This window comes from Manis pentadactyla, chromosome 8, assembly GCF_030020395.1.
Source record: "Manis pentadactyla isolate mManPen7 chromosome 8, mManPen7.hap1, whole genome shotgun sequence".
NCBI lineage: Eukaryota > Metazoa > Chordata > Mammalia > Pholidota > Manidae > Manis > Manis pentadactyla.
This window is the reverse complement of record NC_080026.1, coordinates 91,163,793-91,179,740: the sequence shown is the minus strand read 5'-3', so window position 1 is coordinate 91,179,740 and position 15,948 is coordinate 91,163,793. Positions and strand designations below refer to the sequence as shown.

The 15,948-nt window shown below is 40.3% G+C and overlaps 1 protein-coding gene across 2 annotated transcripts in view; it reads right to left on the bottom strand.

Annotated features, from left to right (window-relative positions):
* Nucleotides 1-7,935: 7,935 nt before the first annotated feature.
* The window catches only part of HKDC1 (hexokinase domain containing 1), a 50,767-nt gene continuing 42,754 nt past the window's right edge, over nucleotides 7,936-15,948 (bottom strand). For both annotated transcript variants that reach the window (XM_036924004.2, XM_036924005.2), the window contains exons 17-18: nucleotides 13,695-13,928; nucleotides 7,936-8,549 (exon numbers count right to left, since the gene is read on the bottom strand). In XM_036924004.2, coding sequence (XP_036779899.1) covers nucleotides 8,402-8,549; nucleotides 13,695-13,928 — 382 coding nt within the window. In that variant the 3' untranslated portion in view covers nucleotides 7,936-8,401. The remainder of the gene's footprint in view (nucleotides 8,550-13,694; nucleotides 13,929-15,948) is intronic.

Below are 15,948 nucleotides of genomic sequence, written 5' to 3'. Positions count from 1 at the left end.
ATCATAGAGCTGAAGAATATAACAATTGAACTGAAAATTTATTAGAAGGATTCAACATTAGACCAGATGAAACAGAAGAAAGGATCACCAAACTCAGAGATAGGGGGGTGTAATTCATCCAGTCAGAGGAGCAAAAACAAAAAAGAATGAAAAAGAATTCCTTAACAGGCATATACAGAACATTTATCCAAAAGCAGTAGAATACACATTCTTCTCAAGCATACATGAAACATTCTCCAGGATAGATCATATGTTAGGCCACAAAACAAGTCTTAATAAATTTAAGAAATCATATCAAGCATCTTTTCCAACCACCATGATATGAAAGTAGAAATCAGTCACAAGGAGAAAACTGGAAAATTCACAAATATGTGGAGATCAAACAACATACCATTGAACAACCAATGAGTTAAAGCAGAAATCAGGGAAATCAAAAAATATCTGGAGACAAGTGAAGATGGAAATACCAATACTTAAGGATGCAGCAAAAGCAGTTCTAAGAGGAAAGTTCATAGCATAAGTGGTTACATTAAAAAGCAAGAAAGATTGCAAATGAACAACCTAACCGTAAACCTTAAGAAACTAAAAAAGAACAAACTAAGCCCAAAGTTAGTAGAAGGAAGGACATAAGAAAGATCGGAGCCAAAATAAATTAAATAGAGAAAAAAGATCAATGAAACTAAGCAATGTTTTTTTTAAAAGATAAACAAAATAAATAAATCTTTAGCTAGACTCACCAAGAAAAAGAGAGGACTCAAATAAGTAAATCAGAAATGAAAGAGATGTTACAATGGACACCAGAGAAATACAAAGGATGATAAGATTCTACAAATACATCAGCAAACTCGACAATCTAGAAGTAAGATAAATTCTGAGAAACATAAAACTTCCAAAACTAAATAATGAAGAAATAGAAGATCTGAACAGACAACAAACCTGTGCACATATGATTGATTAACTTATGAAAAAGCAGCTAAGACTATATACTGGGAAAAGGAGAATCTCCTCAATAAATGGGGCTGAGAAAACTGGACAGCCACATACAGATGAGTGAAACTGGACCACTATCTTATACCATACATAAAAAACAACTCAGTATGGATAAGGACTTGAACAAAAGACTCAAAACCACAACACTCCTGGAAGAAAACGGTGGATAATAAGCTCTTTGACACTGGTTTTGGCAGTGATTTATTTTTTAATTTAATACCAAAAGCAAAGGCAACAGAAGCAAAAATAAGTGGTACTACACCAAACTAAAAATCTCCCTTCAGCAAAGGAAACTATCAACAAAATGAAAAGGCAGCCTACTGAAGGGAAAAAAATTTTAACCATACATCTGATAAGTGGTTAATAACCAAAATACATAAAAAATACATACAACTTAATAGAAAAAAACTCAGTTTAAAAATGAGCAGAGGACCTGAATATTGTTGAAAATCTTTCTGACCATGAGAGTAAAGAAAGACTGGCTAAGTAAGACAAAAAATGATAACTTTTTTTAAAAGATTGAGAATTTTCACATTAAATTAAGAACTATGTTCATCAAAACCTTAAAGAAAATGAAAATACAAGCTATATATAGGAAGAAGATATTTGTATTGTTTAATATTGACAAAGGACTAGATCCATAATATACAGAACTTCTACAAATCAATGAAAAAGGAACAAATAGCTCAACTTAAAAACAGGCAAAGCCATTAATAAAGCATTTCACAGAAGGAAAACATTTGGTCAGTAAACATATGAAGAGATATTAAATCTCAGGGGAATATGAATTAAAACCACAATATATAGCACTACATATCTATTAGAATGCCTAAAATTAAAAAGACCGACCAATCCAACTGTTGACAAAGATGTGGAGAAATTTGAACTCTCATATACTCCTGATGGGAGTATAAAATGGTTCTTTGAAAACAGTTTGGGTTTTGCCTAAAATTTAACCAAATGACTGAGCTAATCCACTCCTAGATATTACCCAAGAGAAATGAAAGTATGTGTCTATACAAAGACTTGTGTATAATGTTCATAGCTACTTTATTTGTAATAGCTAAATATGCATGAATAGATGAATGGATAAACAAACTGTGGTACATTCATACAGGGTCATGCTCAGCAATAAAAAGAATGAACTCTTGATACTTGTAACAACGTGAATGAGTCTCAAAATCAGCAGACTGAATTAAAGAAGCCAGTTCAAAAAAGTGTACCAACTAAATGCTTCTGTTTATATAAAATTCTAGAAAATGCAAACTAAATTATGTAGAACAGAAAGCAAATCAATAGTTACTTGAATATGGGGGAGGAGGAGGGTATAGGAAGGAGAGATTGCAAAGGCTCACAGGAAATTTTTGGTGGTAATGGATATGTTCATTATCTTGATTGTGGTAATGATGTCATCAAAAGGTATCAATTATATACTTGAAATATGTGCAGTTTATCATATGTGAAGGAAAAAAAGCTTGCTGTAGCTTAAATCTACAAGAACAGAATAATTCCCTTTTGGAGAGAAACATCTCTCTTTTTATTCAAACACCCCAAGGAGCCTTTTTGGTTGGGGAAGGAAAGGAAAAGTCTGGCCTAAGAGTGAACTGAGACAGGAGAGTCACTTGTTTTGTAAAATAAAACAATAGGAGTTTTTCCCTTTATGGGAGGATTCCAGAATTCACAGAAGAGGAAAATATGAGAAAGATGTCCCCAGACAAAGTGGGAAGAATCCAGAAAACATGTAGCCAGCAGAGTCTATGGAGAAAGATGGCCAGTGAGAAATTCTCTAGGGTGGAGTTGGCCATAGAACTTTGATATCTAATATTCATATTTAAGTTGTTTCCTATTCTGTGAAGTAGCTCCCCTCCACATTCCTCAAACCATTAACTAGGTGCATTCCAGACATTGGCCTTGAGTTAATGGTGTTTTGAGGAATCAAAGAGGAAGGGACAGTTCCATACACCTGGCAAAACAGAGAGACAGCAGCTGCAGGGAGTGTGAGATCAATCGAGAGAACAGGAAGCAAACTCAAGGCAGGAATTAGAGGAGTAACCAGAAGACAGAAGCATCCCCTTCAGGAACTGCTGAAATACCAGGACGGGCTGCCCATCTCTGGAGCTTGCCAGCACTCCCTCTTTGAGTGTGTACTTTGCTTTAGTAAACTACTCTTTGACTGAGGGAAGGAAGGAAGGAAGGGGGGAGAGAGGGAGGGAGGGAGGGAGGGAGGGGAAAGATTAGGGTGGGAGACAGACCATTCTGCAGTGGGAGGGATGGAGAAATGAGCTATTTTATTTGAGTATTAAAGGAAAGGGTGACTCCAGAGACTGATGGATTTGGGAACATCCAGTTAAACCTAGGACACACTTTGTGAAAGGCCACTCTAGACCACAGTAGCTGCCATGGAGGTGACTCAATAGGACCTGGTCCACATATAGACTATGATATGAATGGCACCCCCTTGAATTATCCCAGGTACTGTTAATACATCTCTGTTCTTTAGACCAATCCCCCAGACCATTTTGATTTCCTAAGTTGTCAATAACCTACCTTTCTCCCTATAACCCTTTCCTTCTCATAAAAAACAAACCAAAAAAAACCCCTGGAATTTTTAAATATTTTCACTTTCTCCCTAGCATCACTCTATACCAGAAAAGAACTCAACTCTTCTACTCTAATTGCCCCTCCTAGTTTGCCCCAAATATGAACTACCAGACTTCTCCCAAGTCCTCTAATAAAATATGGTTCACCAGAGTTTCAACTGTGAAATGGCAAGAGAGCTAACACCAAGACAGTGGAGGTGGAAGGAAGGGAGTGTAAGAAAAGCATTTCCCCCAGTGGCCATTCCTTAGCCATCCACACATCTGGGCAACAGGCTTGGAAGGACCTTAACGTTGATGTTCAAGGTCATCATACCAATGATAAGACGTGCCCCCAAGGAACAGTAACAACCATAATACAACCACCTCACGTGTGTACAAGTGGCTTATAGCTTACCCATGTGTCCATATATTTAGCTTGTGTAGCTCACATAACATAATGTTATATTATTCTTCTTTCTCACATGAGAAACTTGAAGCTCAAGAAGGTTCAATAGCAAATGCCCAACTCTTCTGAGTCCAGACTACAGTGCCTCTCTGCCATCTAAGCTGTTATCCCTAAATAAGTGCCAGGTCTATTAGGATTATTTCAATTAGGGATTAATAACCTGGGCTCCAGGGCCGGGGGGAACCCCCCCACAGTGGGAAGTCCATAAACTTCTTTGGAAAAATGTTTCCACTTTAATTTCAATCACCTCTAGTAGAAATTCAGCATTTCCCTCCCTTAGGAATGTGGGCAACAGAGCACAGTGGTGTCTGCTGCACCTGTGATCTTGTCTCCTGCAGAAACCACACATCTTCTCCTGTCTGTGCTGGTGCTGCAAACGTCTCCAAGTACCATTTATGCTCATTAGGACTGCAAAGTTATGACTGCTATTAGGTTCCTGCTGGATCCTGTTTTAGTGCATTAACAAACACATACACTACTATAATACGACTTGAGTATCTAATATCTGTAATTCAATTCAATAACATCAACTTCCTTTGTAATCCTATGTATTTTATGCATTTAAAAACATTCTGAGAAAGGGTCCACAGGTTTCACATGATTGTTAAAGGGGTTTATGAGGCATGTTCATGCACATGTGTACTAGCACACGCACACACAAGTTGAGAGTTCCTGATCTAGGATGCAGGACGTGGTCAGAAATTGTGTATTCATCTTGTTCCTGTTTTCCATATCGTATTGCAGACATTTATATCTCTTTCCTTGCTTGCTAGCCCATGGGTTCTTACAAAGCAGGAATGGTGTCTTATACTTCTTTGGGTTCTCAGTGCCTAGAACAGGGCTTGGCATTCATTGAACCATCATTTATAGAGTGTGTATAAGGCTCAAGTCCCATTGAGTGAGGCAAAACAAATAGAGCAATTCAAAGGAGAGCAATAATTCATTCACGTGCTTGTTGAGCATTCTTTCATTCATTTAGAGATTTGTCCAATGGCTACTCAATGCCAGCCCTTTGGTAGGCTCTGGGGACAGTAGGAAAAATGAAACTAAGTCCTTATTCTCATGGAGTGCCCATTCCAGCTAATGGGAAGAAGAGAAAACATTTCCGAAGACAGACAAGTGGGAATGAGGTTTCTTGTTCTGGAGAGGCAGAGTCATGGGAAAATATGGTTCTTAAATCTATACTCATCAGCTCTTTCTAGCCAAAAGGTTACTGGGAAAAAATAATTAATTACAGGGGTAGAAAATACAGAAGATGCTCCCTGAGAGGAAAAGTTGGTGGGGTTCACATGAGGAGGGTTCACCTTGTTGTGTGGTTGCTGGTCTTGCCTAGTAAACTTTGAGGAGTTAGCCTTCCATTGCCCCAGGTGTTTCGGGAGCTGGCCTGTCCAGAGATGGCAAGATGGATGTCTCCTCTGTCTGAAGTGTTCAAGGATTCTATGATGCTATCAATTAGAATGTGCAGGGTTGCCTAGATACCTGGGGCTTCTTTTTCTTTTATGAGATCAGAGCTTGGAGACAAGCAGGAACTGCCAAACATGTGCTGAGAGACCAGGTTGTGGGAGGATGTGGTGGCACAGACACCTGAATCTCTGAGCCAGATCATCCATCCAGGGCAGGGTGGGAAAGGGAGAGACTCCCCTCCCCCACACCGTCTCACCCACCACCCTTTAAGCAGAACAAGGAGACAGACGGGCCGGGAGCTGGGGCATGATACCAGGAAATAGGAGAACTGGGGACAGATAACAAGGACAACAAGGTTTGAGGTTGATTAAGACAAAATCTGATGAGGTGAAACATTTCCCCAAAGAGAGATAACCTCAAAATACAAATAATAAACTTAATAAATCTATACATCTTCCCAGAGAGGTCCAACCTTAAAATACAAAAGAGTTCATTTGGCAAATCTAGGAACCCCGCACAGAAGTATCTCCATATATGTTTACTGAGTGCATGAAAAAGTAATTCCCAGGGAACCTCAGCTCCCTTCCTCTGTCCCCAGTCCCCAAGGGTGGCCTCTCTCATACCCTCCTCCAGCTCCTGCATCTGTCTGTCTGAAGGGCCTGTTTCAACAAATGGTGATAATTCGCACTAGGGATTAAGTACATAAATCAAAATAAAATCAACCTGGATAATTTGGAATATTACTCTTCTCAATTTCTTTCTCATGATAATGGCCTCCACTTCTTCCAAGGAAAATTTCTTGGAACTCTCTATTTTTCAATCATGCCCCCATCCAATAAGCATTTAAAAAGAATAGCATAAGGAACAAAACAGCAGCAGACTCACAGAACCCAAAAATGGACTAACAGTTACCAAAGGGAAAGGGACTGGGGAGGGTGGGTTGGAAGGGAGGCACAAGGGGGAAAAGGGGGCATTACAATTAGCAGACATAATGTGGGGTGGGGGGCACAGGGAAGGCTGTACAACACAGAGAAGACAAGTAGTAATTCTATAGCATCTTACTATGCTGATGGACAGTGACTGTAATGGGGTATGTGGTGGGGAATTGATAATGGGGGGAATCTAGTAACCATAATATTGCTCATGTAATTGTACATTAATGATACCAAAATAAAAAAATGAAATAAAATAAAAAAGAATAGCATAATTTGGGGTTCACTGGGGCAATACAAAAATGTACCTAACAAAGACCTTACAATCTACTATACCAGATAAGAAATACACACAGATAACTCTGCAACAAGGTAGAAAGTCACAGGTGGTTCAGATAAAGGGTGGATAAAGAGACAGAGAAAGAGAGAGGATGTCCAGCAGGGAAATGGACAGGGACAGATCAATTTCACTTAGTACTGGAGGGCAGAATGGAGATGAGTGGGGCATGTAGAGGGGCCAAATTCCAGGAAGGTAGAGGTGAGCTTGGAGGCCAAAAGGACTTCCAGTCAACTTCAGCTGCTGAAAAGCAAGAGTTGTAGGATCATGTAAATGCCCAGTCACTGGAAGTATTCATTTGAATGAAATTTGGGTAATCTGTTAGAACATATTGTAGAAGATATTCCAATTTCACCCTGTTGGTAAGAAGTTTGGACTAGAGAGAAGCTCTCAGCAACTTCTGGCTCTATGTGTCTCTTATTCCACCTGCAGAGCATGAAGTTACCAAGTGAGTCGCCGAGATGAAATATTAATACCTCGTGCAAAGATTCTTGGGAAATCAGAAGTTTTTTATTCATATACTAGATTTCACATACCTAACAGACTTTAAAACAACTGTCAACAGCAGCAACACAAATGACATGTAAAATGAAAACAAGTGTCCCAAATGGCAACCCTCCCCATTGCACCTGTGCATTGAGAAACAGAATCCTACAAGGTGCTGACAGAACTCACTTTAAGGATGAACAGCTTCCTACAGGGCTCCCTGGCAACCAACCCTTCCTCATCGTGGAGCTGAATGCTCCAAGTCTTTCTTCTTGCCTCAGGTTTGACATCACCATGACAAGCTAGAGACAAAATAGATTAGCTCTCCAGTTTTGTTTTGTTTTTTTTTTTTTTAAATAATTATTTTTTATTAAAGGGTAGTTGACACACAGTATTACATTACATGAGTTTCAAGTGTACAACACAGTGGTAGAACATTTATATACATAATTCTAGGTTCCAGCTATCACCCTACCAGGCTGTTACAATATCTTGACTATATTCCTTATGCTATACATTACATCCCGGTTACTAATTTATTTTACCATTGGAAGTCTGTCCTTTTTTTTTTTTTTTTTTTTTTTTTTTTTGTGAGGGCATCTCTCATATTTATTGATCAAATGGTTGTTAACAACAATAAAATTCTGTATAGGGGAGTCAATGCTCAATGCACAATCATTAATCCACCCCAAGCCTAATTTTTGTCAGTCTCCAATCTTCTGAGGCATAACAAACAGCTCTCCAGTTTATTACACAAGTCCCTGTGCCTCTCAAAGATGCATCCACAAGAGTGACTAATCTACTGCAAGCAATGGCTGGAGCAGCCCAGTGGGGAACTCAGTCAGCCAGGCCACACGGGCAGACTGGATATGTCTCCAAGAGCCACAGGACCCAAAGCCAAAGAGAACTAACAACTCAGACATCTACTGAATGCTGCTGAAAGGGGATCTCTTGAGCCCAACGCTTTGGTTTTACAAGTTGGCCCAGCATTGGCCCAAATATGCCAAATAGAGATGTCATTTAATGTATTTAATGCCCATGAAAACCATTAACAAAATGCTGAGTACCCGAGAACCTGGGGTTCTCTTTTGACCATCCAGAAGGTGAAGTCAGCCTGAAGCTTGCCTGGTGGTCCCTGACCAACTCATCTGCCAGAGGAAAGGCTGGTCAGTATCCGAGGCACATCAGGCCCAACCCTGAGGAGGTCCTAGTTCTCCTTCCATGTCGGCTGTAACCTCTTGGCCACAGCAGTGATCAGAGCTGCTCCCTTTCCACTCCCATCTTCTGATAGCATGAACATCACATCACATCGAGGAGCCAGTTCTTTCACAGTTTCCTGCAACACCCGAGAAAAGCTGTGAAAAGAAAAAGAGAAACATCGTCAGCACCTACCTATGGGATCAGCGCATTTACAAGTGATTTCAAGCTAGTTTGTTTCTTCCAGACTGCTTCTCAAGGCTCTGGAACAGTTCCTGACATAGCTTCTTAAATAGCTGTTTTAATTTTACCTTTTATTGAGCAACTACTAATGCCAGAAACTATTCTATGGATCTCACATATAGAATGTCAAAGTGTAATACATAATAGTTTGAAAATAATTACTACTATTTTGGTTTCATAAATAGATTTCAGAAGTTAAGAAACTTGCCTAAGTTTGTACAACTTGTAAGTTTATTAGTTGTAATAATTGAACCAGGCCCATCTTTTTCCAAACCCCATCGTTTTGTGCTCAAAATTTCCCCACGTTTTTATTTTGAAATTTTTCAAACTTACAAAAAATTTTTTTAAGTTGCTCAGTGAACATCTGTACACCCTCTGCCTATACTCAACAAAGTTAAATTTTTACCCTATTTGCTTTATCCAGCCATCCATTCATCCATCCCTCTCTCCATTAATTTTTCCCAAAAGCACATAGTCATTTTTTAAAATTAAGTTATCATTGATACACACTCTTATGAAGGTTTCACAAGAAAAACAATGCAGTTATTACATTCACCCCTATTATTGTGTCCCCCCCATACCCCACTGCAGTCACTGTCCATCAGTGCAGCAAGATGCCACAGAGTCCCTTTTTCTCTTCTCTGAGGTATACTGTCTTCCCTATGACCCCACACACACCATGAAAAGCACATAGTCTTAATCACAGTGATACTTGGCCTCTCTCAACTATCTATTGAGATAGCAAATCCATCTGAATGGACTTAATGGGAGTCAATTACCAGGCCAGACTATAGGGTCAATGTGCGTTTACCAGGCGCCCAGTTATCCAGGCCTCAGGTCTTGGGTTACCAGGAATGGTGCAGATGGTAGTCATCTCTCAGGGCCAGCAGGCCAGAGCAGGTTCTGAACCTGACTGAAACACACATCCAGTGGGTGACTCTGGCCAACCACTGAAGCTCCGTGGGGCGATAGTGGTTAAGTGGAAGGAGAAAGTACATAGTACAGTAGGGTGGTTAGCCCCAAACTTTTCAGGAGAAAGGAGAAAATGGATTAGCAGTCACTGCTCAATCGAGTCTTTTTTTCTTTAAAAATTTATCTTTTATATGTACAATTCAGAGGTTTTTAGTATATTCACAAAGTTGTGCAACCATCACCATTATCTGATCTCAGAACATTGTTATCATGGGGTGATAAAAAAACACTTCCAACATTTTTCATCAAACAATCCCATACCTGTTAATAGTCATGCCCCACTCACACTGATCCCTCATGGGTCCCCTAGCAACCACTAATCTACTCTCTATCACTATAGATTTGCCTATTCTGGGCATTTCATATAATGGAATCATATAGTCTGTGGCCTTTGGGTCTGGCTTCTTTCACTTATTGTGATAGTTTCTAAGTTTTGTCAAATTGTGGCATGTGTCAGTACTTCCTTCTTTCCTGTGAGTAATATTCCATCACAGGGAGACACAGCTTTGTGTTCATCCATCCATCAGATGATGGAGATTTGGGTTATTTTCCCTTCTGGCTACCATGAATAATGCTGCAACGTCCCCAACAGGTATTTATGGGAGCATGTTTTCATCTCTCTTGGGCACACCTGGGAATGGAATTGCTGGGTCAGATGGTAATGCCAAATTTATCTTTTTTTAGGACCTGCCAACCCATTTCCCACCAGCAATGTATGAGGATTGCAATTTAGTCACATCCTCATCAACACTTTTATTGTCAGTCACCTCATGGGTGTGAAATGGTTTATCATGATTTTGATCTGCATTTTCTTAGTTATTAATGACATTGAGCACCTCTTCATGTGCTAAAAACATGGCAAGAGTAGACATCCTTGTCTTGTTCCTGATTTTGAGGGAAAAGAATCTAATCTTTCATGATTAAGTATGATGCCAGATGTGGGCTTTGCATAGATGCTTTTATCAGATTGAGAAAGTTCCCTTATTTCTTGTGTTAAGATGTTAAATGCATTTATCATGAAAGGTGATGGATTTTATCAAATGCTTTCTATATACCTATTGAAATGATGTGATTTTTGTTCCTTGGTCAAGCCTCAGTTCAAGGGAGAGGCTTGTAGGAACCACACCAGAAATATGTGGCCTCAAGGAGGAAACCAAGAAAAGACACCAGTTAGTTACAGGCATACCTCAGAGATATTGCGGGACTGGTTCCTGACTACCATAACACAGCAACTATCACAATAAAGGGAGTCAAATGATTTTTTTTGGTTTCCTAGTGCATATAAAAGTCATGTTTACACTATACTGTAGTCTATTAAGTGCATAATAGCATTACATCTAAAAAATCCCTTAATTAAAAAATACTCTATTGCTAAAAAATGCTACCCATCATCAGAGCTTTCAGCGAGTCCTGATCCTTCTGCGGGCGGAGGGTCCTGCCTCGATGTTGGTGGCTGCTGATGGATCAGGCTGCAGGCTGCTGAAGGCTGAGGTGGCTGTGACAATTTCTTATAAGACAACAGTGAAGTTTGCCACATCAATTTACTCTTCCTTTCATGAATGATTTCTCTAGCATGAGATGCTGTTTGGTAACATTTTACATACAGTAGAACTTCTTAAAGCCACTGTTTGATCAACTAAGTTTATTTTGTTGTCGTTTTGACAGTCTTCACAGCATCTTCACCAGGAGTAGATTCCATCTCAAGAAACCACTTTCTTTGTTCATCCATAAGAAGCAGCTCCTCACACTCGGGCTTTAGCCTGAGATTACACCAGTTCAGTCGCATCTTCAGGCTCCACTTCTCATTCTAGTTCTCGTGCTATTTCTAACACATCTGCAGCTACTTCCTTCACTGAAGTCTTGAACCCCTCAAAGCCACCCATGAGGATTAGAATCACCTTCTTCAAACTCCTGTTAATGCTGGTATGTTGACTCTTCCCAGGAATCACAAATATTCTTAACAGCATGTAGAATGGTGAATCCATTCCAGAAGATTTTCAATCTACTTTGTCCAGATCCGTCAGAGGAAACCATCTATGGCATATGCAGCCTTATGAAATGTTTTTCTTCAATAATTAGACTTGAAAGTTGAAATGACTCCTTGATCCATGGGCTGCAGAATGGATGTTGTGTTAGCAGTGATGAAAATAATATTCATGTTGTACATTTCCAACAGAGTTCTTGGATGACCATGTGCATTGTCAGTGAGCAGTAATATTTTGAAATGAATCTTTTTCTGAGCAGTTGGTCTCAATACTGGGCTTAAAATAGTAAACTACATTGTAAACAGACGTGCTGTCATCCAGGCTTTGTTATTCCTTTTCTGGAGCACAGGCAGAGCAAATTTAGCATACTTCTTAAGGGCCCTAGGATTTTCAGAATGGTCAGTGAGCACTGGCTTTGACTTAAAGTCACCAGCTGTATTAGCCCCTAACAAGAGAGTCAGCCTGTCCTTTGAAGCTTTGAAACCAGGCATTGACTCCTCCTCTCTAGATGGCATCTTCTCTCAATATTAGGTTGTTTTACCTTCACTGAAATTCTTTTGTTTGGTGCAGCCACCTTCATTAATGATCTTAGCTAGATCTTCTGGATAACTTGCTGCAGCTTCTATGCAGCACTGGCTGCTTCACCTGGCACTTTGATGTTCTAGAGATGGCTTTTTTTCTTAAACTTCATGAACCAACCTCTGCTAGCCTTGTACCTTTCTTCTGCAGCTTCCTCATCTCGCTCAGCCTTTACAGAATTACAGAGTTAGGGCCTTGCTCTGGATTAGGCTTTGTCTTAATAATGCTGTGGTCAGTTTGGTCTTCTATCCAGACCACTCAAGTTCTCTCTGTATCAGCAATAAGGCTGTTTCACTCTCATATTCTTTGTGTGTTCACTGCAGTAGCATATTTCCTTTAAGAACTTTCCCTTTACATTCACAACTTGACTAACTGTTGGGCACAAGAGGCCTAGCTTTCAGCCTATCTTGGTTTTAGACATGCCTTCTTCACTAAGCTTAAACTTTTTCAAGCTTTTGATTTAAAGTGAGGAACATACGAATCTTCCTTTCACTTGAACACTTACAGGCCATTGTAGGGGTAACTGGACTGGTTTCAATATTGTGTCTCAGGGAATAGGGAGGCCAGAGGAGAGGGAAAGAGACAAGGGAACCACCAGTCATGGAGCAGTGAGAACACATAAAATTTGTCAATTAATTTTGCTGTCTTATATGGGTGTAGTTTGTGGCACCCCCAAACCATTACAATAGTAACATCAAAGATCACTGATCACAGAGCACTATAACAAATATAATAATAATGAAAAAGTTTAAAAAATGTGAGCACTACCAAAATGTGACAGACACACAAAGTGAGCAAATGCAGTCAGAAAAACGGCGCTGATTGACTTGCCATAAACCTTCAATTTGTAAAAAACACAGTATCTGCAAAGCATAGTGCCATGAGGTGTGCCAGCATTTTGGACAGTCAGCATTACAGGAAGGGCTGAGGATCAAGGATGACAATAATAATATGTTCGTGTGTACCTTTCTGCATGCCAGGAAATTCTTTTTCTTTTTTTTTTAGAAGTTTTTGTAAGTTTAATGCTTTTCCTCATCACCAAACAAAATGTAAAGCATTAAATAAAAATAATAGCTTTCATCCCTTGTGTTTTTGTGATGTACCACATACTCTACAGACACCATTTGACTTAATCTTCACAACAACCTATGTGGTAGGTATGATTTTTTGTCATAACCAGCTCATACTTGACAAGTGTTTTATGTTGTGCAAAATATTCAGTTTTTGCTACTCCCCTGTGAGGTCAGGTGGGAATACATTAATAATAATCCCTTGTATTCATTGAGCACTGTGAAAGCGCTGTATGTGCATGAACTCACTGAATCCTCACGCAACCCTGTGAGGTCAATTACTACCATCTGCTTTTTGCAGATGAGGACCCTGGGGTTCAAAGAGGACAGCGAATATTCCCACATCATACCACTGGGAAGCAGAGCCACCAGGGTTCACAGCTTGTGCCTGTCAGATGCAAGGGGGTCCACCCCGTCCCAGCACCCTCCCAGCCCTGCCTGTCTGGGCACTCACTGTGGATGCAGCTTGTACAGGGTACCGTCCACACCCACAGTGATCCTCAGGTGCCCAAACCCCTGGTCTTCTCTCCGCTTCTCCACAATGGCAGCCAGACCAGCGCCACAGAGCTGGGCTGCCCGCCGGGACACGGCTCCACACACCTCCTTCACCACGACGCTGTCCTCACATGTGCTGTCCAGGCCGAGCTCCTGCAGGATCCTCCTGACCTGGAGAAGGGCCAGCCGATCGCTGCAGGCAGGAAGAACAGGATGTCAGGACCTGCTTCCTGGGGCCCTGGAACCTGCTCCACGTGGCTCATAGTCCCCTTTCCCTAGCTGCCCCAGAAGGAGGGAGGAGAAAATGATCCAGGCAGTGGCTGAGTTGGAAAAGAAGCTGAGATTCAAGAAGGTCTGCCACCCCCAGAAAGTCCCCCTCATTTAAAAAAAAATTAAGTGTTAGCACCTCTTGTGTTAGGCATGTTCAAATCTATTATCTCACTAGGAGTTATTATTAGATTCAGCAACCAACACATTGGGTACCCATTTTTGAGAAAAAGAATCTGAGGTTCAGAATGCTAGAGACTTGCCCACAGAAAGTAGAGAGCAGGGATTCAAACACACACTTTCTCACATCAAGTCTGGCCTCTCCCACCAAGCATGCCAGCTCCCGGTACTCTGGCCCTGTTCAACTGGAGGCCAACTTTCCTTCTATTTAACTTCCTCTGATTCTCTTTCTTTTCCCAGCTAGGTTAAAGGCTGCTTGACAGTCAGATTGTATTCTCAATAGAGCCAGCATAGGGCTGCATACATTCAATGAGCATGTGAATATAAGAATGTACAATGTACACTCAGCACCCTAGTCACTGGGAACCTGGTAGGACCATAAGCACATATAGAGAAGCGCCCATCACAGGGACAACCTGGCCTCGAGTCTAGGCCCTGGTTACCCCACAGTGGAAGTACAGAGCTCTGACTCCCAGGATAAACAACATAAGTTATATTCTTGACCATCTTGGGGAACACTTAGGGAAGAAGAGTGTTACCAAGAGAGAGAACAACAGAGAAACAAGCTGTATGACTATGTTGTGGATTCTGCAAGTAATTGGTGGTATAGCCAGACAACAATCTTTCTGTAGACCTTAAAGATGAGCACACATAAGAATATTTAATACTATAGGAAATATTCATCACATATTATAGATTATAAAATACTATGCGCCATATGATCTTGGTTTGTTTTGGGTTTTGTTTTTTAATGTTTGTCCTTGCACAGAGAAAAAGATCAGAAGGAAATCTCTTCAGGTGCTGGTAGTATTACCAGTAATCCTTATTTTCTTCTTTCTACTTACTAATGAGTACTATTTGTATTTTTAAAAGTGTGGGTTTTTAAAAACATGTATAAAGATAAAACCTGAAATTTCTGCTATGGTCTAGCCCATCACAATTTACCTAGTTCTTTCATATACCTTTCTTTACTTGGTCCTCAAAGAAATCCCTGGAGTAAAACAGCAGAACAATTATTTATCACATAAAGAAGGAAACAAGGAAACTGGGGTCCAGAAAGGTGAAGTACCTGCTTTAGGTCACATAGCACAAACTAGTTAAATAGTTAGGGATGAATCTTAAACTGAGGTTCTGAGATTACAACTCTTTCCAAGAATCACTGTCTCATCCACTCAACATGTTTTGAAATGGGCCACAGTCCGCATAGCACCTACCATCTTTCATTGGCACTAGATAGATATGATATTCTTTTTATTCTATGAAGGTTAAAAAAACAACAATCTGTAGAAATCAAAGCATCCAAAGCAGACATCTTTTTTGTGGCAGAAGCAAATATTTCTGGAAGCATATAGGTCCTGCCAACTTGCTTTTATCTAGGAACAGTTTTCTTTGTATTCAAGCCAAGGACAGCAAGGCAAAGATAAGTCAGTCTGTTTGTCTCTTGAACATGAGGGAGAAACTATTTCCCCCCACAGCAAAAGAGGATGCCTCGGTTCACCAAAGGTGATGACTTTTAACTTGCACTTTCAGATCTGATGGTTTGAAGACCAGATAAGGGAAAAGGATGCCAAATATCTGCTGATCAACACTTCAAAAACATAGCATTGTTGTCATTGCTGCTAGTTCTGCCACCATCTCCTTAGACAGTGAGAAAGCCTCTGCAGTAGTCCATCTGATTTCCCTCATTAAGAACCAGCTTTCATTTATAAAGTTTTCTTTTTTCCCAATGTGATTTTTGGCTTGCTGGCATCTAACCATGAACACCA